The sequence below is a fragment of the Eriocheir sinensis genome, chromosome 1 (assembly GCF_024679095.1).
Source record: "Eriocheir sinensis breed Jianghai 21 chromosome 1, ASM2467909v1, whole genome shotgun sequence".
NCBI lineage: Eukaryota > Metazoa > Arthropoda > Malacostraca > Decapoda > Varunidae > Eriocheir > Eriocheir sinensis.
In genome coordinates, this window is record NC_066509.1 from 14,078,942 (window position 1) to 14,103,871 (window position 24,930).

At 40.0% G+C, this 24,930-nt stretch overlaps 2 protein-coding genes across 5 annotated transcripts; one reads left to right on the forward strand and one right to left on the reverse strand.

Annotated features, from left to right (window-relative positions):
- Window positions 1–605: 605 nt before the first annotated feature.
- LOC126995285 (vacuolar protein sorting-associated protein 26C-like) lies at window positions 606–10,106 on the forward strand. Of its 3 annotated transcripts, none has more exons than XM_050854781.1 (7): window positions 606–769; window positions 5,919–6,062; window positions 6,422–6,655; window positions 6,980–7,138; window positions 7,414–7,510; window positions 7,737–7,862; window positions 8,233–10,106. In XM_050854781.1, the coding sequence occupies exons 1-7, from the start codon at window positions 713–715 to the stop codon at window positions 8,313–8,315; spliced, it is 900 nt and encodes a 299-aa protein (XP_050710738.1). In that variant the 5' UTR covers window positions 606–712; the 3' UTR covers window positions 8,316–10,106. The 3 variants fall into 3 exon arrangements, with proteins under 3 accessions (XP_050710738.1, XP_050710733.1, XP_050710746.1); XM_050854776.1 differs by lacking the exon at window positions 606–769 and adding an exon at window positions 1,748–1,862; XM_050854789.1 differs by lacking the exon at window positions 606–769 and adding an exon at window positions 3,410–3,546.
- A 338-nt stretch (window positions 10,107–10,444) lies between these two features.
- On the reverse strand, window positions 10,445–24,445 carry LOC126995270 (denticleless protein homolog). Of its 2 annotated transcripts, XM_050854762.1 has the most exons (9): window positions 24,321–24,435; window positions 22,392–22,482; window positions 18,610–18,843; window positions 17,316–17,507; window positions 16,966–17,067; window positions 16,548–16,674; window positions 15,912–16,117; window positions 14,562–14,761; window positions 10,445–14,310 (listed from the first exon to the last, which is right to left on the reverse strand). In XM_050854762.1, exons 1-9 carry the CDS (start codon window positions 24,327–24,329, stop codon window positions 13,177–13,179), a joined length of 2,295 nt encoding a protein of 764 aa, XP_050710719.1. In that variant the 5' UTR covers window positions 24,330–24,435; the 3' UTR covers window positions 10,445–13,176. The 2 variants fall into 2 exon arrangements, with proteins under 2 accessions (XP_050710719.1, XP_050710726.1); XM_050854769.1 differs by lacking the exon at window positions 22,392–22,482 and having other exon boundaries at window positions 24,321–24,445.
- Window positions 24,446–24,930: the final 485 nt, after the last annotated feature.

Here is a 24,930-nt window from a genome sequence, read left to right on the forward strand (position 1 = left end):
TGCGGGACGAATCGGGACGGGGAAAATTTGGGCACAACCTTGGAGGAATAAATTATTCTTCCTTCAAGGGCACAGCAGCGTTTCGGCTGCACTTTTTTTCCCCCTCTATCTGCCAGTGTTTTTTTTTCATTTTTTTTTTTCATTTCTTATGGTTAATAACGCTGTCTCTCTCATGGATGTCATACAGCCACCTCGACGATTAATTGTAAAATAGCGAGCAACACTCCTGCCATAATATGAGTAAGAAATTATACAAGTTTAATAAGTTCAAATGCTCGATCATTGACCAAGGAGTAATAAGATTGCAGATATAAGATGCTTTGTTACAACACCGTATGTCGAAGCCCTCTCCCACTCCAGCACCTAAAATAAATAAAAGAAAATACTGGCCTATAACCAGCAGAAGAGCAGCAAAGAGGATAATGTGCATCGGTTACAAGCCCTTTTCGTCATTACCTGAATTGTATGGGTATCTCATAGCCTCCTTTTTCATCATTACAAGACCTACAATAAAAGATTAAGAACAAAGAGCCATAAAAAGACTAATTAAGGTACAGGTAAGGTACAGCAGTTCCCCTCGCAGGTCCCACGGAGATGAAGCGAGCCACACACGGCGGGCCACCAGCTGACAGGCCTGGCCACGCCTCCCCGCTCCGCCGCCGCCCGCCCAGCCGTGTTGAAGGCGTGTCTGCTGTGTTCCGCGTTGGTCATCATGTCCATCACAGTTGACATTCAAGTGAAGAGGTCCAGCAAAATATACCACCCCGGGGTGAGCCACTGTGTCATGCACCTATACAGGTGTCCTGCGCATTATTTATCTAGGTATGGGAGCTGCCTCGTACAGGCCTACCGGCCTCTTGCAGACTCCTGCATTCTTATGTTCTTATTTAAACCACCCCTAACTTAAAAACTTTGTCATTGCGACGCATTTTGTGTTTCCCACCGAAAACCCCGCATTCCCACAGGTCCCTCAGCCTGGTTTGGGTGAGAGGGGGAAGTTTGGGCAAACACTATACCGGATATATTGATGGATTAATTTTTGTTTATCGCATTTTAGCAGCAGAGCTCAAATCAGGTATGGCTATGTTAGGGCTAATATGCAGTGGTGGGCACGGTTCCGCTAATCCGCTAATTAGCGAAGCTAACTTTTCTGTTAGCTGATTTGTGTTTTCGTTAACTTTGGAAACAGTTAGTGGACCTATTAGCTTTCGCTAAATGTAGTTCCTCCTCCGCTAACTTAAAGTCCACTGAAAAATTCATACAGGTTTGTTCTTGTCCATTGTGGGCAGACACAGCACCAGTTGAGCCACATGGGGCAATAATTCCAAGGCTTCTGCTTTTGGGTAAATTACGCCTTAAAGTAGGGTAATTGTACAATTATTAAGGAAACTATGTCTAAGCTACAACATATTAAAATTTCAGGTTACTAGGTCTGTTTGTAAGGGTTTTAGAGTCAAAACACTAAACCGAAGCTAAATCCATATATAAAAAGTTAACGGTTAGTGTTAGCTTCTACTAATTTATTTAATCTTTATCAGTTTAGCGTAAGCGAAGTTAACTTTTTAGTTAGTGGATCACCAGTTAGCAAAGCTAACTTTTTGGTTAGCGGTGCCCACCACTGCTAATATGGAGATAATGATAGCCATCTCTCATGAGATTAATACTGACATTTTGTATTTATTTTATTTCTCTGAGTTTGGGTTCCTCAGTTGTATTACAAGTTGAATCCGATCGTTTTTGGGTTCCTACAGGGTTTGTTTTAGGGAGTACAGATCCGGTTTCGAATGTCAGCATTACAAGTCACTCATATCAGGGGCCAGCGGCTGGGGGACTTACAGGATATCAACCGATGTGATAAACAGGTGAATAAGATTATCAAAATCATCAAAATGCATTTTTTTCAGAGCCACTCAGGCCAATGGCTACCCTATATTTAAGTTTTTGAATGATTTTAAAGCATACAGTGCCTAATGAAATTGTTATTATTTTATTGAAAAGAATTATGACATAAGGCATACATCATACAAATGCTCAGGTAAGGATAGAATGTAACAATACTCATAATGTGTGTTTAGCCAAGTCCTCCCCATTTACATTTTCTCAAGCAGTTCAAATGGGGCTCCATTCTCTGTAATATTTTAAAAGGCCCTCTGCACTCCTGTGTTTGATTGGTCTATTGAAACCTTGACTAACAATCCCATGACACACCATCTTAAAATGGCAGCAGCTTTGAAAGCGTCGTGAACACTCCTAATTCCATACACAGCAGTCATGCACAAATCTGCTGCTGTGTGTTGTCACATGATTGCCTCATACTCACGAGGGAACCATTCAGTGTTTACCGTAGCTTCTCTTTGATCCTGTAAATTTATAATGGGCTTTCTTACCTGGATGACCTTTCCCTATGAACCATGCTTGAGTAAACCGTCAGGCAAAGAACCGAAAGGTCTCACCAACCAATGTGCCAGCCTATCCAAGCTCATCAAACAACAGAACATAATCCAATAAGACATAGGCTGGAAAGTGCATTGGGAATTCATTTCATATGGTCAGGGATAATAGTCGTAAAGCTTGTGGCCAAGAAAATCTTTTAGAGCAGCTTTGAAAGCACCAAGGTCTCTCAGCTCAACAACTGCAGAGGGAAGAGTATTCCAAGAGCCAACAACACGAACTGGGAAGAAACGACGACGACACTCAAGGGAACAACAAATATGAGCAAGTTTGAAGACATGACCTCTTGTACCCACAACTGGAGCAAGCTGGAATAGTCTAGTCGAGTCAAAGGGGGAAACACCATGCATGATCTTCCAACACTCAATCAAATCAGCTCTCAATAACCTCCCGTGAACAGAAAAAAGATCAAGAGCAGAAAGCCTGTCTGCATAGGACAAGTTCTCTAGGCCATCTATGTTTTTGGTCCACCTTTGCTGGACTGACTCTAGTAGCTTAATGTCACCAATATAGCCAGTGTTCCACACAACTGAGCTGAATTCAAGTAGAGGATGAACATGAGTAGTGTACAGTGCCATCATAAAATCATGAGAACAGCATAATGTTAATTTCAGTAAATTGGAAGCCACACCACCCACTTTGGAAGCCACAGAACGAATATGGTCATGAAATTTCAGTTTAGTATCAATCATTACCCCTAAATCTCTGCTCAGAGTGGTGAATGGGATAGGAATATCACTAATGAAGCACTGGTCGTAAAGGCCAGCAGGAGGGATATCTCTGCCAAATCTTAGACCCACACATTTGTCTGGATGAAGGTTAAGACCCCATGATTTTGCCATTCCATTCAGTACATCAATATCTTGCTGAAAAGTAGCTATACAGTTGATTGTAGAGGAAATATTATTACTCTGAACCTTCATATAAATTTTTAAGTCATCAGCAAAGATCTTATATTGGCTAAGTGATGAGGCCAGATGGTTAATGTAAATAAGAAAAAGAACGGGACCCAGGACTGAACGTTGCGGAACACCACTCATCACACTTTTGCAGGCACTAGAATAACCGTCAACAACAGCTGACATTTTCCTCTCGGTAAGAAAGTTGTGGATCCAAGACAATATGTTACTAGAAATACCCAAATGATGTAACTTAGTGATAAAAATGGAATGGCAAACTGTGTCGAAGGCTTTTGTGAAATCAAGTAAGATTAGGTCAACTGTACCTCCTGCATCAACACTGACTTATTTCATCATGTCAAGAGTAATTGATCTTTGACACTCCTTCCTGCTCTAAAGCCAAACTGAGAGTCAAACAAAATTAAATTATTTTTCAAGTAAAGATTAAGTTGTTCCACAATGATTCTTTCAAGCATCTTGCAGCATACAGATGTTAGACTCACAGAACGGTAATTCAAAGGGTTCGAATGCAAACCTTTCTTAAATATAGGGACTATGTTAAAACTTTTCCATGCTGAGGACACTTGTCCAGTATTTAACGATTTTGTAAAAATAAGGTATATAAAATTATGGTAAGCCAGATTATTTTGACAAAATTTCAGAACCAGTGGATGGATACCATCAGGACCCATACTAGTATCTTTCTTGACATCTTCATGATAATTTCATGAAAAAACATCGCTAATGAGAATCATTGTGAAGAAATGGATGAATATGTTCGCTGTTTTCATTCATTGGGAAGCAGCCTTTGGATGGGGGGATCCACCCTATGAATCTCTCCTGATCGTTCCAGTAATGCTGGCTGAACCCAAACTAGGCATGTCACTTGTAATACCAACACCCAATGATCCTCATATCCGAAACCCTTCAGGTTTGACTTGTAATACGGCTTCTTATCCATTAGGCACCCTGAAGTATTCTGAAATAGTCATCCCCTTTTCCTTCCTTAGCTATACTGCTGATGATATGGAATAGCTAACATTTTGGGTAAAGCATCTAGTGTTTAACATGCCTAGCCATGAGTCTGTGGGTCGAGGTACACAGCTCACTCATCCTCCCTTTTGGGGCTTGTTTATAAATGGGTACCTGTGTGTTGCCTTCAGCTTCAATCCTCTGTTTTTTTAATATGTTACTATCAAGTGAGTTTCATAGTTGTTAGGGTGATGCAACACAAGGTTAAATTATGAGGTTTATTCACATTATGTTGGTATGTAATGGTAGCGAGCCTACTGAAGTTAAGCAACAATATTATTTACAATTCATCATCCTGTTGGTAATGGTAGCGAGCTGACTGAAGTTAATTAACAATAGTATTTACAATTCATCATTCTGTTGGTAATGGTAGCGAGCTTACTGAAGTTAAGTAACAATCCTAATTAATAATTATCACTCATCACTCCTATTCACCTTAAAGGGCTCACTCATCTCTTCAGACTATTACAACTACATGAAAGATATGGTACACTGGCCATAGCCTAAACACCTAACTGTTGCTAAATAACAGCTACCCTAATCAGGGTTCAGTGATACATGATTAATACTGAAAATGTTTCCTACCACCGATGTGTTCACAGGGATGATCATGGAAGCACGGTAGTCATGGGGGTTCAGGACACCAAGGAGGTGGTCATGAATTCCCACAACCATTGGACTATACAAATGATACTAAAAAAAAATTATCCTTTTCTATTACTAAGTTAATCATGGGATGAGACATTCGTGCGGGTCTAAGATACCAGAGGGTGATCATGGAAGCTCAACAAGGGGGAACTTTACATATTAACACAACAAAGGGGTAACCGCCCAGTCAGTAGGGAACCTGGCGTGAGGAGAGGCGAGGCTTGACTCAGTTAACTGTTATAGGTATAATAATAACATTGTAACACACTAAATAATCACTGTCTGTTGGAATTAACTTCACATGTTGAGGCTTGACTGATAGGCAGCTCTCAGCGCCTTCAATAATTCGACTCCCCCCCCTTTGGCGTGGCTGCCGGCTAAACTAGCATACCGAATGGTGGTTGTAGTTACAGATACTTGGTCTGTTCCGCTAACTCAGGAGTTCAGAGACAGCTGTTCCTCTCTCCCACGTGACTTGGTGAAAAATTCCTCCTCGTTGTTCCCCGTAAAAGAAAAACCTAACTTAACCATCCTCGGCACCTTCACTATGAGTCAAACCCACGCGATGCTGACCCATCACTGGTTCGTCTGTCTGTCTGAATGTCTGCCCTGCCGCACCATCACCTAATTCACAGTTAATACCTTAATTATTTAAGAGGATGGATTGTTCTGGGTTTCCCCGCATTACACCTGAAGAAGGTGAACTATGGTAACCTGGATGCCACACCTGCCCTGTGTCCTGAGGTAATGAGTTCTTACCCACCACAGAATCAAGGGACAGTGAGATGGATATGAGCACCAAAATCATTCATAGCTATTGCATGTGCCCCCAACTTTATGAGCCTGTCCTTTTTGGGTCACTGAGTGTACATTTGTTACTCCATGCAGGAGGTGGTGAGTGGTGTGGTGATGGTGGACAGCCGCTCTGACACCAGACACGATGGCATCACCCTCACCATAGATGGGATGGTGAACCTCCAGCTCTCACCCCGCAGTGCTGGCATACTTGAGTCCATCGTAAATTCATCAAAGGTAAGTTGAGAACCTCTGTGTACACCTGTGGTGTAGCTTTCATGAGATGCTATTGGGATCTTTGGTATCATGTACGTCACAAAGGGATTCAAGTATCTGTTTTCACATTTTAAGCTGACTTACTAAAGTAGACTTTTTTGCTTTATTATTATTATTAATTTTTTTTTTCTAGTTTGAGAGAACATCTGGACATGATAGCTTACAGTACCACCCGATCTAGTTGTCATTTTCTGAAACAAATTATGCAAACAGGTTGAAGGGTTTGGATGCAGTACATTATATAGTTTTAATATTTTTTGTTATTTTATCAACTTTCGAGTATGTATTAGAATCATCACTTAAGTTTATCATTGTTTCAGCCAATCCCCTTGATCAATCAGTCGATTGAGATTGCTAAGTCTGGAAAGTTGCCTGCAGGACAGACAGAAATTCCATTTGAGCTGCCGCTGACTTTACGCTCTTCCTCCAAAACTCTCTACGAAACGTATCATGGCATCTACATCACTGTGCACTACTGTCTACGCTGCGACCTCAAGCGCAGCCTCCTTGCCAAAGATGTCAATAGGTCACAAGAGTTCATTGTGGAGTACAAGGTGTGTATTTGCCCTTCCTTATCCAGTAATCCCATTCTCCGAAGACAAGGTGAGGAGTTGGGAAAAAAAAAGAGTAACCTTTAGATAAGTGCTTAAGGGCAAAAAGTGTCGAAAGGGGACCCAATTTTTAACATTGACCCCAGTTAGCTTGAAAATAGTGACATAAGATAGCAGGGGAAGCTGCTTTGTGGCAGAGGACAGTCAGTAAGAGGAGGGCATCTGATGAAATGAAAGGCAGGATCTCTTACTATTTTTTGCATTTGTATGTGTAACCCATCTAGTTACCATTACTGATTCTACATTTAGTCTAATGTACTGTTGCAGACTGGCACTGGAGGGAAGGAACCTATGGAAAGAGTCAACTTTGAAATCCGCCCAGAGACTCTGCAGAATGTCCGTGATCGTGCGCGCATCCCTCAGTTCTTAGTGCGAGGCCACCTCGACTCTGTCAACTGTCCGCTCTCAAAGCCACTGACAGGAGAAGTTGGTATATAAGTATTTGCTGTTAACTGTTCTCTTACAGAGAATGAGTTTGAAAAAAAATGTGAAATTCCTGTAAAATGTTTGAAAGCAAACATTTTTCAGCTGTATAAAGTAATAAAGTCAATGTAATTATGAGTAGGCTGTGAAAGTTTTAAGCATTGTTTTACATTTATACCCTGTGCTCTTGGTCCCTCATCCACACAGTCTGCTTACTTTCATTACAACTAGAACTGGTGGAATGTCTTCATTATTTTGTGACTGGACTGTCTTTGCAGCTGACTGTTTGTGAGTGTGAACGAGGCATCAGCAGCATTGAGCTCCAGCTTGTGAGGCTGGAGACCTGTGGCTCTAGTGAGGGTTACAGCAAGGAAGGTAAGCCTTTCTCTTGATTAAATCTTTAAGGATGTGTACAGTCAATGATGACCTTCCCTACCCCATTGTCTCTCATGCCTCAATATTCACTTCATTGTGTCCTTGTTACCAGTACATTTTCAACTTTTCCATATATTGCATATGTCAAAATGATTAAAAAAACTAAAATGAACATCATCTTCAAAAGAACATTATGAAATTATGTTGAATTATCTTATTTTTATAGCATCCGAGATCCAGAACATTCAGATTGGGGAGGGAGATGTTTGCCGTGGAGTTTCCATCCCTGTGTACATGTTGTTTCCTCGCCTCTTTACCTGTGCCACCACCATAGCTCCCAACTTCAAGATTGGTAAGTACTGCAGTCATGGAGTTCATAAATGCTTACATATAGTCACCTTCATGCCCTACCCTTAGTAACTTCTATATACATCTGTATACTTTACCACATAGAAATCATTCAGTGAATCATGAGTTCAATGCTCTACAGTATGAGATAAGTGGCATGTATTGTATTTACTGAGTAGGCAGGATAGGCCACATCAGGTTTTGTTTACCTATGAGTAATTCTGGTACTAGGAAGGAGTATGGTTTTAGGAGAAATTTAAAACTTGCCTTTATTACATGTTTGAGCCAAATCCAAGTGTAAAGCATATAGTTCTAACAATATTTATAAATATGGTATAAGTATGCACCATTAATGTTAATAACTAATATTTCAGAGTTTGAACTGAACATAGTGATAATATTTGATAATGACCACCTGGTGGTTGAAACTTTCCCCCTCAAACTCACACGCACTTGAAGTCTGAAGCAGCAGCGTGTACTACCTTGGCCAAGCTCTCAAGAGAAAATTCTGGTCTGTATGATTCTGTTGTATCTTGAGGGTTGTCAAAGTATCTTTTCTTTCATTATGAATATCTGGACCCTGCATGATAGATGATTTCAAATGTAGAGCAATAATTGCAAAAGTTCCATTCTTTGTAGCAAAAACTCCTAGCATAATTTTCACCTCATTTTGTTTAAAACATTTGAATTTAGTTAACTGCTAACCAGTATCTTGTATCATCTTTTCAACATAAATCTGATGAAAAAAAGTGTAAAAAATTGAATGGTGGGTTATGTTTGAACAGCAGCCTTACTTAATATGGGGTATGTATGTAAGATGAGCCAAATCTTTATAGATGGTGGAGATGGCTTCAGATATTTTTTAAATGATTAATATGCTTTTTGTTACCTAAATGGATATGCCTTTGACCTTTCTTTTCTTCCCCGGGGTGAATGTGACAAATCTTTGAGGTGTAATGCATCAGGGACACATTGTCTACTCCATTAAGGTGGTGTAAGTCACTTTAAAACATGTTTAGTTAAAACTTAGACATTCTAAACCATTCCTAAAACTATTATTTCTGTAGCACTGTTTTTTACTTGTTTTAATGTGTTAACTCTACTTTCATCCTTCACTTAATCATATCAAACACAACACTTCTCTCTTGCATTTTGTGTAATGGATGCCAAAATGATTTTGCCAAAATATAATTAATGGAATGTGAAGTGAATAAGTGATATGGTAAAATACAACTGGTCCTAAGGTGACAGATTTAGACCAACTTTACACCAAAATTTACTGTTATTTATCTGTCATTGCAACTCTGTACTCTTGTCTTGTGTAGTTTTCTTGACACAGGGTGCTCTGGTGATCCACTATCAATATTGTTTTGTCCAGTTGTTAAGGCTGACACTGTGTAATCAGGATTCAGCAAGAAGGGAAAATCACACACAGAAAAAAAACACAATCCCTGGTAGCACTAAAAGTAACAGGGATGATTGAAAGTGTTAACAAATATTGTGGACATCAGCTGAGCAAGGGGTTGCAATGACTGAGCCTGTCTTTGGCTATTTTTATACCTGGTGCTTGGTTCTCTTGTTGAGAGGTGTAACAAGACTTCATTGATGTTTACCTGTAAAGAGCAGATTTGTACGCATTGTACAGTGGCTGCTAAAAGTTCAGGTGAACCATCATCGTCCATTTCCATCTTCTACATGAGATGATAAACCATTTCCACGTAAGCAAAATAAAATATCTGCTTGCTTGCCAACCAGCTCAGTTATTAGGCAGTAGCTTGTATGAAGTACATTAGTTCATTTTTGGATAGCAAAAATGATGGTTCCAATACACCCGTTGTACCACCAGTCAGTACTGAGCATTGGTGCATACCCACAAAAATGTAAGCATATTTTCATGAAATTGAAGCTTTGGCAAAAATGGCACATTATTATGAAATATAAGTTGACAAATCAAATTAGCAAAATGCAAGTAAACACGATAGTCTGCACGAGACAATGCAACACATGTGTTTAGGCGGTCACCAAAGAACAGTGGATTCTAATCAAAGCAAGAGAGAAACTAAGACCAAGAGTTTACTCTCAAGCTGAAGAGTTGCCAGATTATACTTTAATTGTATGTACATATTTTCCTCTATGTCATCTCTTTTGGAGTGCAATGATGTTAATATTTTTATAATCAAGCAAACATGCAAATAATTATATGATAATTTCTTACATTCATATCAGTGTATAATAAACAAACAATGAATGTTGTGTATGATTAATTATATTTATCAAACCCCCAACAATAAACAGCAGCATAGGGAGGCAGTGATTGAATGTATGAAAATTTGTTCAGGAAATGGACTTTCCACATAGCTGCTGCAAAGACTAAAATATAATTGAAGAAGTGTGTGTTGATTTGAATTTCAAGATCTGTAAATAACAGCATTAGCATTTAGTCACTTATTTATATTTACCCACAATAGTACAAAGTGCTGTATTTTCTCCCTGAAGTGCACTTGAGACAAGATGGTATACAAAATTTTTTAGAGACAGACAGACAGAAAAATACTTAGCAGTTAAAGGGAAAACCACAAATATTAATTTCATTTGTCAGTTTTATTAGTTACCATAAAATTCACTAAATAAAAAAGAATCAGAAATGTAGACTCTACTTGTACTGCAGGTATTTTAATCATCAGAATCACTAGTCATCTGTTCATAACAGAAAGGTAAATACGGTGGAAAATACAGAAACAGAAGTAACACGAAAACATGTGTCCACGAGTATGCGCACGCACACAAACACAAACACGCACACACACACACACACAGTGCCACAGCATGCCCTTTTACAGCTTAAGTGGTGTATTGTGTAGATGGGAGGTGGGGTCCTGTTGCATTTTGAAGAAGTAAATGTTTCTCAGGGAGATGGGTAGTGTTTGGTGTTTAAAAGCATTGAGCTTTGCCAGTGCAATATGGCAGAGGAAAATGTTTAAAGCTTGATCCCAAACAGCAAGGTATAGAATTTGAAGGATTTAACTCCACTGACATGAATTTTGGACACTGGCCAAAGAGGGTAGCACATGTTGAAGGCCTAGGAGATAACAATGCAGAGTATAAGGGGCTGGCAGTGTGTGTTGAATGCACTGCAGGAGAAATTTGTCAAAGTAAAAGAGGCAAACTATGTTAAAAGGAGAAATTAATGAGTTTAAGGCAATTAAAGTGTATCTGAAGTAAAGCAACTAAAAAAAGAAAACAAGTAATTGAAAAAGGAAAAACTGGAAAATAAAGGTGAGTCAAAGTGAAGAGATTAAGGTAAATAACATGACCATAAAAGTTGGAAGAAAATTTAGGAAGAGGAGAAAGTTGACTGTAATGAAGTTCTCAGAGGCAGTGATTTGCTGAAAACCTTAAAAAATACAGAAAGTGCTAGAGGCAATCAAGGACAATGAGGTGCTGGTTAGGGATGTGGTGAACAGAGAAGTGTACAGTCATTTTTTTATTTAAAGAATGGCCCAACCAATAAATGGGGAGAAAAAGATGAATTAAGTCTGGTGAAGAACCTAGTCAAGGCAGTGTTTGATGAAAACACAGATATTAATAAAGAAATAGAAAAGGTTTACAGGCTGGGTAGGCATGGGAAGGAAAAGTGAGGCCTCTCATAAGTTAAGTTTAGGTCACAGATCAAAGTAAATGAAATTATTAATAGAACATGGAAATGAAAGCTTCAAGAAAATATCTATTAGGAGAGACAAATGAAAAGGAATGAGCTATAGTCAGACTCAGCCATGAAGTGTGGTTGGGCGGGGCTGGCTTGGGGAGTCCACTGGCCACAGCGATGGATATAAATGGCACTAACTATGACAAATGCCATCAATTATATTCAATATTTAGTTAAAAACTACACTGGCCAACAACAAATTTATCGTTTAAGTTTTTTTTAGCTGATTTAGGACAATTTTGATGTGCTGAATCCCAAAATCACACTGGTTTTGCTCAATCAGGTCAACTTTTTTTTTATCTATCACCACATGATTCTTTCTTATTTCTTTAAATAAACAAATTCTGAAGAGTTTACATGTCCCAATTTTTGACTTACTGGTATTTTTTGTATTTTGTGGGGACAACAGTCCGGGTTCACCAAATACCCGTGCTTTCTGTGCATGTGGGATAGTAGGGACAAAGCTCAGCATTACATGAAGAAGGACTGGCCTGTATGGGAGGAATTGGAGCCTTGCAGAGCAAGGAACTTCATCAACAACCCTCTGGTGGACAGACAGGATACTCTTCCCACCGCTGCACATCAAGCTCGGCTTGATCAAACAGTTCACCAAAGCTCTGGACAAGGATGGTGGCTGCTTCACTTACTTGTGCCACGCTTTTCCAGGATTGACCATGGAGAAGTTGAAAGCTGGCATCTTTGACGGTCCTCAACTCCGTCAGCTCATCAGAGATCCAGAATTTGAAAACTCAATGAACGAAGTGAAACTGGAAGCATGGAAGTCTTTTGTTCTTGTCGTGAAGAACTTTATTGGCAACGAGAAGGCCAGGAAGTACGCAGAACTTGTCACCAATATGCTGATCGCTTTCAGAAACCTCAGATGCAACATGAGCATCAAAATGCATTACTTATTCTCACATATGGATCAGTTTCCTGAGAATCTGGGATCAATGACCGATGAGCAGGGGGAGAGACTCCATCAGGACATGAAAGAGGTACTGTATTTATGAATTTAAAGCTAAATTCAATAATCTAAGATTTGGAGACAGGACCCCACGAGTGAGTTCCTGTATATCATGACTAGGTAAACACACACACACACACACACACACACACACACACACACACACACAATACACAGACACATCACAATCAGCAATCCTTGTGATGTGCTAGTCAACTAATATTAAAAATAAATAAAATACAGGAAAATAATGATCACTACATAAGATATTTGCATTAAAACTTACATAAAATATAAATGTTGGAAAGCTACCCTCTTGCTTCCTTCTGCAGGATGGAATGGGGTTAAAAACATGAAGTTTTCATAAGGCAGGAACACACAAAGCTATTTGCCCCTATAGTGACATGAGAACTTAATTTTCAATTTTTTTCAGATGCAATGATATGCATTTTTTTTGTTTTTGCGTTGAGCCTTAAGTGGCTGGGCAACAAGAGGGTCACTTCAACTGCTGAGTCTACATTAATGCTCTGAGTCTACATTAATGCTCTAGAGGAAAAATATTACTGTCCCTACAAATAATATTCTCTAAACCTTTGGTATAAACATTCAAGAGCGGTAAGGACAATTTCTTAATAAACCTAATGACCTTCACACCCCACCTTTTTGTGAGTCCGTTGACCTGGGAGAAGCACGATTTTTAATGACTTTGTCTGGTGTTTTTGAGAATTTCAGTTTACGTTGATGACTGATAGAAGTGAGCCAGTTTGTGTGGCGTTTCTTCTCAATTTTCACCTCGGGTCGACTATGCGGGGACGTGCCATCAACTCTGTAGTTTGGTAAATTTGCTGTGGGTGATGAGAACTTTCCAAATTGCTTGTGACTGCTACTGTCAGCACTCTGTTTGTTTCCTTGAACAATTCTTTCTGAACTCTCATCAGCAACGGTGCCATTTTCTCTGAACAAACTATTGGTTACAGGTTTCCGCAAGTAACTGATCAAGCTGTCTGGAGCATCTATGGGATGAACACTGTCAGCCACATCAGCAGAACTGCCATCCTGACCTTTGTCAAGGGAAGCAGGCTCAGAGTCATCATACTTAAGCATCTTGGCTGCAGTTACAGATGTGGGAGTCTGGCTATTCATGATGGAAGATGAACCCAATATATTACTTTTATCTTTGCTAGGAGACTTTGTTGGTTTCTCTTTGTCTGACACATTCTCTTGATCCTCATCCATAAGGTCTGTCAATTTACGTTTGTGGGTATTTTTTCCGCATTCACTTTCACTTGAATCAGCGGGAGATTCCTGGGTTGTGGGAGTCTTGACATTAACCAGCCACTGCAGCAACATATTCCTTTCATTTGTCTTGGGAGTGCATGGTGTGATCTTTCCACGTCTTACCTGGGGGTGCTGGGGTGTGTAATGCTGGGGTGTGTAATGCTGGGGTGTGTGTTGCTGGGGTGTGTGTTGCTGGGGTGTGCTAGGGCAGGTCTGAGGGGTTGCAGAGCTTTGGCCCTCAGAAGGGGTGGCATGACGTAAGAGTCGGATTCCTGATGTGCTTGGGGTAACAGGGTGAGGCGGAAGAGGGTTTACAGAGCCAGAGGTTTTTCTTTCCCTTAACAGTGGAGATTCTTTCCTGTTCTCCGAACTCTTAACATTACTTTCTTCCACATAGTATTGTTCTGACATTCCTCGAATTCTTAACTTTTCATCAAAGTCATCCATATCTACGTTCTTTCTTCGAAAGATGCGAAGCTTTACTTCATCATCACAAGTAACCAGCTGAAAATATTTTTTTCATTGTCCATTATCTTTAATAAAAATGGTACAGTTAATAACAAATGGAATTTCTGTGTAAGGAACTAATCCCTTAATTGAAGAAAGGAGGAGAGGTGAGTAAGCATATATACATTATCTAATGTTAAAGTATACCCCTTTCTTATTTTGTGTATATAAAAACTTGCATAGGCTTTCTTTTATCAGTGAGCAATGTTGATATACAAAAATGCACATGATAATAATAAAAAGCTTACCTTGTCTTCAACTGGACACCAATCAACAGCAGTAACCTCAGCATTGTGACCTGAAAGCTTTGCTATTGGCTTTCCTGGTTGGTCTGTCAGCCAAATGTAAGCTGCAAAGTCACTGGATCCGCTGAGCAGGTACGAGCCACAGGGGCTGACACACGCCTTGACGAAGTAGGTCAGCGATGTGTGTCCAGTGTATTCAGCAACTGTGAACATGAATGAACTGTGAAAGTTGACTGTCCTTGTCATTCTCTCTAACTATGATAGTCAACTACACTTGTCATAGTCTTTCTCATACATATACGATAATTATGATGTGATTAAGGGATAATGAAGTAACTGCTGTATTGCAAGAACTGAAAGATATCTAGTGGGACATCATAGGTCACAGTGAGGTTATGATGAATGAGGTATTCATAGTGTTGCCTAACAAACATATCTGATACAAAGGTTTTGTAGAGAGGAAGAAGCATGGACTTGCACTCTTAACCCTTAAAGGATCGGAGGCGGCTATAGCCACTTTACAGGGCGAGGACTGGAGGCAGTTATAACAGCCTTACTGTTTTTACGCCAAATTTAGCTCCACTTCGCTAATTTTTGTATTTCACTTATTGGGAACTCTGCCCGAGATTTAGTTTGGCTACTCTGTCAGTCTCTGCTCTTCTCTTATCATGGCAGAAAGCAGTGACACTTATTCCGATGTGTCCAATTTCCCGCCCTCGGACCTGAATGCCACGTGTATTACCCTCCTGCTAACCACACACAAAAGAAGCTTTATTGCATGGAGGGAGCTTATATTATAGACTAGCTTGTGTAAATAGAGCTCGGGGCACTGTTTTCATTACGACCTAGCCATGGCCAAACAGCCAAAATGGACGCATGGCCGTTCCCGTCAGAATTCTCTCCTCTTCAACTTGCGTCTCTCCATAACTACGGCATGTAGAGACTTCTGGATGGCATCATTAGAAAGAGGAAGACTTAATAGTGAGTACAAAGTCCGTTTCATTTGCTCGTTCATTGTAGGTTAAGAGTAAGGTGTGTGTGAATACAGGCTATTTTTGGTGTTTAGCGCTGGAGGGCCGGTCCTGGCAGCACCAAGATTACCACCGCTGCCAGTCCCGGAGAGGTTAATCAACAAACACCTAGCAGGGGACATGAGTATTCTTACTGGATAAGGTCATGGTAAAGCATTCAAGCATACTAATTAAATTTAAAACCTGTGACTACCGATTAGCAAGACGTGTGGAAAGATGGTAAAGGCCTTTGTCCTACAATTAACTAAAAACATTATAATAGCAGGTGACCCTATTTAAAATTTGTTACTTGTCTGCCATGCTGTGGTGGAACAAGCCTTACCTGGCCTGGGTGTAGGTTTTGCCAAATGATAAGAATAGATGGTGTTGTCCATGCAGGAGGCATAGAGGACATCCTGCTCAGGTGAGAGAGACAAGGAGGTGAAGCCCCGGTGAGAGGAGCGGCCGCTGTGCTCCAGGAAACTTTGGCACTGAGGCTCCCGTCGGCTGCCTCCGTGGGTCTTGCGTAGGTCCCAGAGCTTGATGAGGCTGTGGGGAGGCACCTTTAGTACCACCTAGCTGGACTATTAACAGTGAGGGACAAGTCTTCAAGCATATTTCTACTCTGCAAGGTCTCCTGTTTTGACCAAACACTTCTAATCTTTATGCAAGTATGACATCACTTTAGTAAAACACAAACATTGACAACGGCTGAACTTTATCCTAGTATAACATCAATTAATATACATGTGATGGCTAAACTTTATGCTAGTAGTATAACTTTTTGATTAATATAGAAACAATGGCAATGACACTGCTCTAAAGGCTTTGTATCTTGTGAATCTTAGAGATGTGAGGTGAATCATCTGATATTATTGGGATGTTGCTCTTATTGGAGCTGAACAGACACTCCCTCACTCACTATAAAAACTTAGATAACTTCACAGCACATGAAGGAGCAAGGAACACAGAAGCTTACCCATCTGAGGCACCAGAGGAGATGAGGACATGCTGCTGCTGGAAGAGGACACTTGTCACGCTGCTGGTGGTGGCTGACAAGCTGGAGGCTGATTTGCGGACAGTTGGGGATATGCCACTCTTGGGGACTGAAGGAATGATGGGGAAGGGATTAGCTTTACTATAGCCAATGTATGCTAAATTGACCCAGGAGTCGTCCCCCCTCCCTCTACCTTGCTTCTGGGTAACATCAACTCTTTACTTCAGCCTCCTTTCATACAACTAATTGATTATCTTAGCTATGAGAGAGGAGGTCAAGTATTTGGGCCAATTTAGTGTACAGTGATGATATAGTGATTTACTAATCTGCCATTGTAATACACATGGAATTGCTCCAGTAGTTTAGGAAGTTATATTGTTTATTTGCTTAGTCAACTTACCCATATGGTGAGCTGGAGCTATTCTATCTGCAAAGTGGTCGGGTTTGCAACGCTTGTCCCATATGATGATGTTGCCATCACGAGCTCCTGTCGCTATTATGCCTGTTAAGAGATTAAAGTGTTTACAACCTCTTTGTACTCATATCTTTGAAAACAAAATAGGTAATAATATGAGTTACAAACCATAAGAGATTAAGCAAGTCAATAAAACAGAACTGCATAGAACTGCTTTCCATTGCACAATTTCATCATAACATTGAAATGCATACCGTAATTAACTGTGCTGATAAATAAAATACTGCAAATGTTCAGTGGTCATGGCTGTAGCACTTGACAAAATATCAACTCACAAGGATCATTGCGATTCACACTGACAGTCTTGATGGAGCGGGTGTGGCCAAAGAGGACGTGTGTGATGGGTAAGCTGCCATCCTCCCTCACCGTCATCAGTACCACACGTCGGTCGCCAGAGACAGACACCAACTCTTTTGAACCTGGCATCCAGCAGACATCCATCACAGCTTTATCATGGATCTGATAGGCTGGAGAGCAAAAGGGACAAGGATGTCCTAAATCAAGACACCTCAAAATGGTGTGGAAGATATAGTGCCCTAGAAATGGTGGATTCAAGAGAGGTGGCAAACAGTCTGGAGAAGAAGACTAAAAGGCACAACCATTCAAGTATATAATGAACAGCTGTGGTGATATCACACATCCCTATCTCACACCCAGACCAAAACTCACACTCAACTTGCAATTCATTTGCAAAGAGGAACTTGCATTCTTGTAGGATGATGTGATCCCTTTAAGTAGATGCCTTCCCATGCATACACTCAGGATATCTCAGATCCCTTGTGTCAACCCAGCAGTCGGCAACCTGCGGCTCCGGAGCCACATGTGGCTCTTTTAACAGACCTGTGCGGCTCCTGCCACCTACTTACAAACATCCAAATTACCGTAAAAAAATGAGAGCACATGCTCCAGACATTGAGCATCTCTCCAAAAAACTCAGAAGTCATATTAAAGTTTACACCCACCATGGTGACCAGATATATTAAGTAGCTACAGTTAGCATGTTGTTTAAAAGTATAAAATGTTTATTCATAAATATATTAATATATTATATGACTGCTGCAATTATAATTGTTAGTTATTATTATCATTATTCGCAATACCGTTATAATAATTATCATTATAATTATCAATTATTATTATGATTATAGTGTATTTGATTATTTTGTCTTGGGTGTATTATGTAACTCCCATATGGAGGAGGAAAATTTCAATGTTTCGTAATTTCCATTCATAATTTACACTGTGACTCCAGCAGCAATGCTTTTCTGCAAAGTTTGAAGAAACTGGCTCTTCTAGAATTATGGGTTGCCGACCTCTGTGTCAACCCAATCATAAGCCTTCTCATGGTCAGTGAAAGCAACTAAGTCTCCTATCCTCCTCTATCACATCATGTGGTCATTACTAAAATTGTTGGAAAACCATGTGCCTATGAGCATTTTTTTGTTTCTTATATTCATCCCCGACCCCACTTTCCTTAGTTATGCAACAACAAAGGGTACATGATGGTGATGATGATGGCTACATTACAAGAGCACATTCATAATGGCAAATACAAGTTTCATGAAGTACCTTTTACAGGAACTGTATTGTCTCCTGTGCGCGTGTCCCTCAGGCCTATTGCGCCCACCTCATCAGCAATCACCAGGATGTGGCCGTAGTCATGCCCCTCCCCAAACTTGCAGGCATATATTGGCTCCTCATTCGCAGGCGAGTCCAAGGTATTGCTACCGTACTCATCCTCATGATAACACTTGAAGCTCTGGACGAGTAGGCTCTTGCGAGCACTGGTTCTCTCTCCGGAATCTGAAATGAAAGATTAATAAAGCTATGGCTATTCATGAAATTCTAACTTAATTCCATACACATTTACATAAGCTTTATACAGTATACTAATATTCAAGAGTAATTTAATACATAGATAGAATGAAATCATTACTTGCTACTGCCTAAAGTTTGTCTGATACAAAAGGACTACATTGAAGTGCACTAAATATGGATATAATTGTAGGAAATTCATTGGACCAAAAAACCTCTGAGATAGCATGGCAGGACAAGCAGACATTAACCACATGGAGACCAACAAGGTTAGTCTGACCATGAAGCCGGAGGACTGTCCTTCTGATTTAGAGGCTGATGATGAAAGGGCTCACTGGGGTGAGTTAAAATGAGAGGCAACAGTGAAGACAAGACAGTATGGTTTATTCAACAAGTCAGAGGGTGAAGGACGATGGTATAGGTCTTAGAAAAAATAGTCAAGCAAACCATCCTGAATCACTGCCAGAAGAATGATCTACACAAAATGAAGTTGATGCTGTGATTTGCATTGACCTGCTCAGTTATGCTGATGAGAAAATCTTTGATTGCATTACTTTCTTTCGTGGGTAAAAAAACGAGAAGGCTCCATAGCCTAAGGGAATGACGTGCTAAAGCTGTTTCTAACTCATCAAAATTGCTCCGATAGAGTTGCTGAGACAGGAGTGTAGAAAAAATGGATAACACCCCCCTCAGAGGACAAAAATCCCTTGAGTCAAAACTCTCCCAGCGACATAACTTCCTAGGATATTTCTTTTAATTATAATAGCACTGAATGGTATTAACTACCTAGGATATTTCTTTTAATTATAATAGCACTGAATGGTATTAAAGTCTAAAAACAGATAATATAATTGTGTGTGTGTGTGTGTGGGGGGGGATGTTGGGCTTATCTTGTATTTCGACTGAGGTGGTTAGTATATGTGTAGTTTACCTCTACCACATTAAAATATCATATATATCTTCATATTATTGTTAAAGGGCAAAAATATATGCCTTTTAACCATACTATGAAGGTGTACATGGTTAGAAAACAGACCTAACCCATTGGTAATGCTGGCATGGTTAGGTTAGGTCTGTTTATTCTAGGTTAGTTTCTAACCATGTGTGCCTTAATATTATAGTTGAAGGGCATGTATTTTTAGTTTTCACCCTTTAACCATTTGAAGGCTTTTTTTGAGGTGAGAGCTTTGAGTCAAGGGGTTTCCTTGTAAGGTGTTTTTGTCTGGACCCCTTGAAAAAGACCTTACCCATGCAGAGAATGTGTAAATTATTGGAGTACGTGTTAGTACTAGGCTCTGTCATCATCAACATCATTTCATTGACGCCTGCTCCTAGGAGCTCCCACCAGGGGATGGCCACGGCAGAAGAGTTTCCAGCTTTCTCTATCCAGACACTCCCTCCTTGCCAGCTCAAAGTTTCTCAAAGATCTTTCCCCCCTCTCCCTAATGTACTCCTGCACCCTATCTCTCCATTTCACTGGAGGTCGTCCTCTAGCATTCCCTCCCTCTATCTCACTCACATACACCCTTCTGGTCATCTTACTCTCCTCCATTCACTCCATGTGGCCAAACCACTTTAAAGTCTGTCGCTTCACTTCTTCCCTTCACCCCCGTGACACATTCCAAAACGCTCGTACACACTTTCATTACTCATTCCATTCATTCTATTCACACCACAAGCACTCCTCAAATAACTCATTTCCACTGCCTGCACTCTAGACCTCTGACTTTCATTCCAGGCCCACATTTCACTTGTATATGTGAGGGTTGGTACTATTATTGTATTCTTCAATACCCTCTTTACCTCCATGCTCACACTTCTGCCATTCATGATTCATCCCAAAGACCCTACCACCCTTCTTCCTTGCAATGCCCTTTCTCTTATCTCTCCCTCCGTACCACCATGCTTACACATAACTGATCCAAGGTACTTAAACTCATTGACCTCCTCCATTTCTTCTACTAGGCTCTGTCATGGGCCTTGTACTATTTATTTTACATGTAAATCCCCAAAGAAAGAAGGACCAAGAGAGACATGATCAAGGTTATAAAATACTCAAAGGGTTCAACAAGGTAGTGGGGAACGGAAACTTCCTCAAACTCGCTCCCATACACGCACACCTACAGACTAGTGGCCGCACACTACAGCTGCTGAAACCAAAGCACCATACCCATAAGAGAAATATGTTTTCTCCTCAAGAGTTGTGAACCCCTGGAGCAAACTGCTAGAAGGGGTCATCAACAGTGGCATCGTTAACTCATTTAAAAATAACAATGACTGGCTTGCTGACAACCTTATGAAAAGAGGAATCCCCTTATGAGCACTGGCTCCCTTGCCTCATAGTGTGCATAAGTTAAATGTTATGTTCAGTAACATGGACATAGTATTTAGTCGGGATAAAGTCCTAGAGTTAAGTTTCAGTTTGGAGAATAAGGAGCAGATTCCACACATAATTGCACTACAAGAGGTCAAACCATAGAATTTTTGTTATGAAAAAATCTTAGAAGAGTACAAATTAAAGAAGTATGATATGATTGAGTGCAATGTATATAGTCAGAAGGGTAGAGGTATGCTTATCTATGTTAAGAAAGGATTTCTTTACAGAACTGTAGACTGAAAATAAAAGTACCTGTGAGTATTGTTGTATTGAAGTAGAATGTGGTAAATTAAATAAACTGTTGTTCACCTCTGTATATTGGAGTCCCACCAGTGAAGAGGAAAACAACAAGGACCTGCTAGAACTACTTCGTGAAATAAACTCAGGAAATGAGAAATACAAAGTGGAAGTTGAACAACTATACCTGTTACACAGGACCAGCTAACATTAGCACCTTATTTAAAGAAAAAGTGAGAGATTGCTTCTTCACTCAGCATAGTCAGGAATTTACCAGGATGAGAAGAAATTTGCTACAGTGCACTTGACCTGGTGTTTACTAATGATAAGTGAAAGTTAAAAGTCCACTGGGAAAGAATGATCATGCATACATATACTTTGTCTGTGAGACCCAAGACTTAGAATATAGTAGTGATAACGCAGTGTATATGTATGAGAAAGCTAGCTATTCATTCATGAAAGAAAGAACATAAATTGGTGTGATTACTTGGGCACTAAGGCAAGAAGTCATCAAGAAATGTGTCCCTAAAAGGAATTTAAAAACCATGTGCAATAAGAGAAAAAGTAGCAATGAAAAATTACCCATGAAGAGGAATTTGTGCCAAAGATACAAAGAAAGTAGGGATTGTGGGAGATCATAAAGAACATGAGACAAGCCCAGCAGCAAGACACCTCTTCAATGAGAAGATTTGATGAAGTGGAGACTGAGCAAGTTATAAGAGAAACAATAAATCCAGTGAAACAAAAGAAACAAGATTTCTAAAAATGCTAACACTAACCCAAAGGAGTTCTGGAGATATGTACAGTCTAAGACACGAACAAAGAAAAGGATTGGTGATCTATATGAGGACACAGAAATAACACAAGTGACTAAAAGTAATAAAGAAAAGGCTGATGTACTGTCAGAGTATTTCTTAAGTACCTTTGTCAATGAATCCAATGAAGATGTACCGTACTGGGAGTGGAAAGAAAGGAAGTGCCAGTGCTTGTGTACAGTAATCACCAAAGAAAAGCTGATGGGAATAATCCAGATGAATAAGAACAAATCACCAGGGCCTGATGAGTTACACCCCAGAATTATAAAGGAAATGATGAATTAAATAGCTGGACCGCTACAAATTATTATTCAAAGTTCATTCAATGAGGGGCAAATTCTGGAAGACTGGAAAATTGTTAATATCACAGCCATCTACGAGAAAGGAAGCAAAGCTGATTAAAGGAAACTACAGGCCTATCATTCTCACCAGCATTACATGTAAGATATATAATGGCGTTGCTGCTGAGAGATGAAATAATGGCACACATGAAAAGTACAAATTATTCAGTAATGCACAGTTTGGCTTCGTATCAGGATGCTCTATGGTGCAGTAGCTCATTAAAGTGCTGGACAAATGGACTGAGGCCCCAGACAAGGATCAGGCTGTAGATGTGGTGTACTGTGACTTCATGAAGCTTTTTGCTAGGGTACCACATCATAGACTCATTATGAAACTGTCCATATATGGCATAGAAGACTTGGATTAAAGAGTTTTTCATGTACAAGAGACAACAAGTCATGATTCATGGAAATATGTCTGGCTAGAACAAAGTCGCAAGCAAAGTGCCACAAAGATCTGTTCTTGGTCTTCTGCTTTTTGTCCTCTTTATTAATGCCTAACCTGAATGTGTGACAAATGGAAGTGAGTTATACTTGTATGCTGATGACACTAAGATCTCTAAGACTATCAGTGATGCAAGTGACAGTAAAGACTTCAAGACGATCTTTGTGATGTATACAACAATGAACTGAAGAATGGCATTTAAAATTCCCTCTGGAAAAATTTAATTTTATGAGAAAAGGGATGACAAATATGGAGGATCAAGGGCATACCATGAATAATGCACTTGCCAAGAAAAATAGGGAGAAGGATGTTGGTGTGGTCATAGATGACAAGCTCAGCTTTCCCTCATGGCAAATCATAATGTCCTTAGGTTAACTGACAGGCTGGCGTGCCAGCAGTTGCGGGCTATCCATCTACGTACCACTGATAGGTAAACCATGACAATAATTTGGGGTAGCCAACCAGATGAGTAAACCTAGCTGAAAAGATCAACAAGGCAAACAGAAAAGTGGACATTATAAGAATTTTGTACACCTGGACTTAGCCATGTTTAAAGCATGTACACAGCCTTAGTGAGACACTTTGAATATGCCAACCAGGTATGGTGTCCCTACCTAGCCAAAGATACTGAAATATTAGAAAATGTATAGAGAAGAGCCACCAAACTAGTTCCAGATAAAAAGAGCTAATGCACGAGGAGAGACTAAGAAAATTAGATTCACTCACCCTGTCATACTGAACATCAAAAGGAAACATGAATGAGACCTCCAAAATTGTGTGGCAGATATAATGAAGAGTGCACGGAAGGACTGTTTGCCATGAGGGAGAGTGACACAAGAGGAAACTCAAAGATCCACAAGAAGCGTGCGAGGCTTAGCCTGAGGAAATATGCGTTCTCAAACAGGGTGGTGAACAACTGGAATAGCTTCCCTGACATCGAGGTGAATGCACAAAACACATAAATCTTTGAAATAATGATTGACAAGTTTAGGAAAAACGAACAAAAAATCCAATTATCAGTCAAAATAATATCCACAACAACATAGGAGTGGCTAATGAACTAGAGCCACCGGCATAATCCTCTTCCAGATCACCCGCGAGTATCACATAGCTAAGTAATCACTAGGTAAGCAAAACTGCCACTTTGAAGAGCTCGACAGGCACGTTCCATTTCTTCCTACTTATTAATTTCCTTCTGGCATTCCCTGTTGCTATCATCTCCACCAACACGACGAGTTCTTCCTACTTACACCGCCCATGTATGTTCTCCGCGAGCAGCTCCCTAATAACGTGGCTCCTGGACTTGTAAAACATTCTCCGCGCGGCGCCGCAGGAGGTAAACAAACCCTATTTCGCGGGAAACGCCTCGGTGACCCGCGTCAGACTACCGTACTCGTCACATTGTATTTTCTTGCTTCTAGTCCATAACTGCTGAAGAAAAAACACCATTAATTAACAGTTCTAACGCTAACTTTAATTCGATATCGTGAATTGTGTGGGTGCAGCAGTTTTTGGCCTGAAACTGATTAATGAAATGGTCTGAGTACGACAATCTATAGTAACGCTGGTGTTGACTGTTGACAAAACTGTGAAGATTATAATATTTGACTAGAAAACTTAACTAAACATAAACAATAAAAAAAGAAAATAAAGAGATAACGAGTGAATCAATTAGATAGGATCGAAAGCCATCAACATATGAAAATACCGTCAGAAAGGCATAAAATAAGGCTATCATCAAGACACATAGAAATACTACCATACTACCATACGCAAAAATAAGAATAAAAATATAAACTAATATCAACTGAAAGTGTTAAATATATCGTGTATCTGTAATATTTCAGTGCATTCGAAGTT

Excerpts from the sequence above, each read along its gene's own strand:
- LOC126995285 (XM_050854776.1), top strand. The coding sequence starts at position 1,785 with ATGTCAGCATTACAAGTCACTCATATCAGGGGCCAGCGGCTGGGGGAC. Across the intron at positions 1,863-5,918 it reads TCAACCGATGTGATAAACAG|GAGGTGGTGAGTGGTGTGGT; the intron begins GTGAATAAGATT and ends TACTCCATGCAG. Across the intron at positions 7,139-7,413 it reads CAAAGCCACTGACAGGAGAA|CTGACTGTTTGTGAGTGTGA; the intron begins GTTGGTATATAA and ends CTGTCTTTGCAG.
- LOC126995270 (XM_050854762.1), bottom strand. Across the intron at positions 18,844-22,391 it reads CATTGGATTCATTGACAAAG|ATTCCGGAGAGAGAACCAGT; the intron begins GTACTTAAGAAA and ends CTTTCATTTCAG. Across the intron at positions 16,118-16,547 it reads TCCTCTGGTGCCTCAGATGG|CCTCATCAAGCTCTGGGACC; the intron begins GTAAGCTTCTGT and ends GCCTCCCCACAG.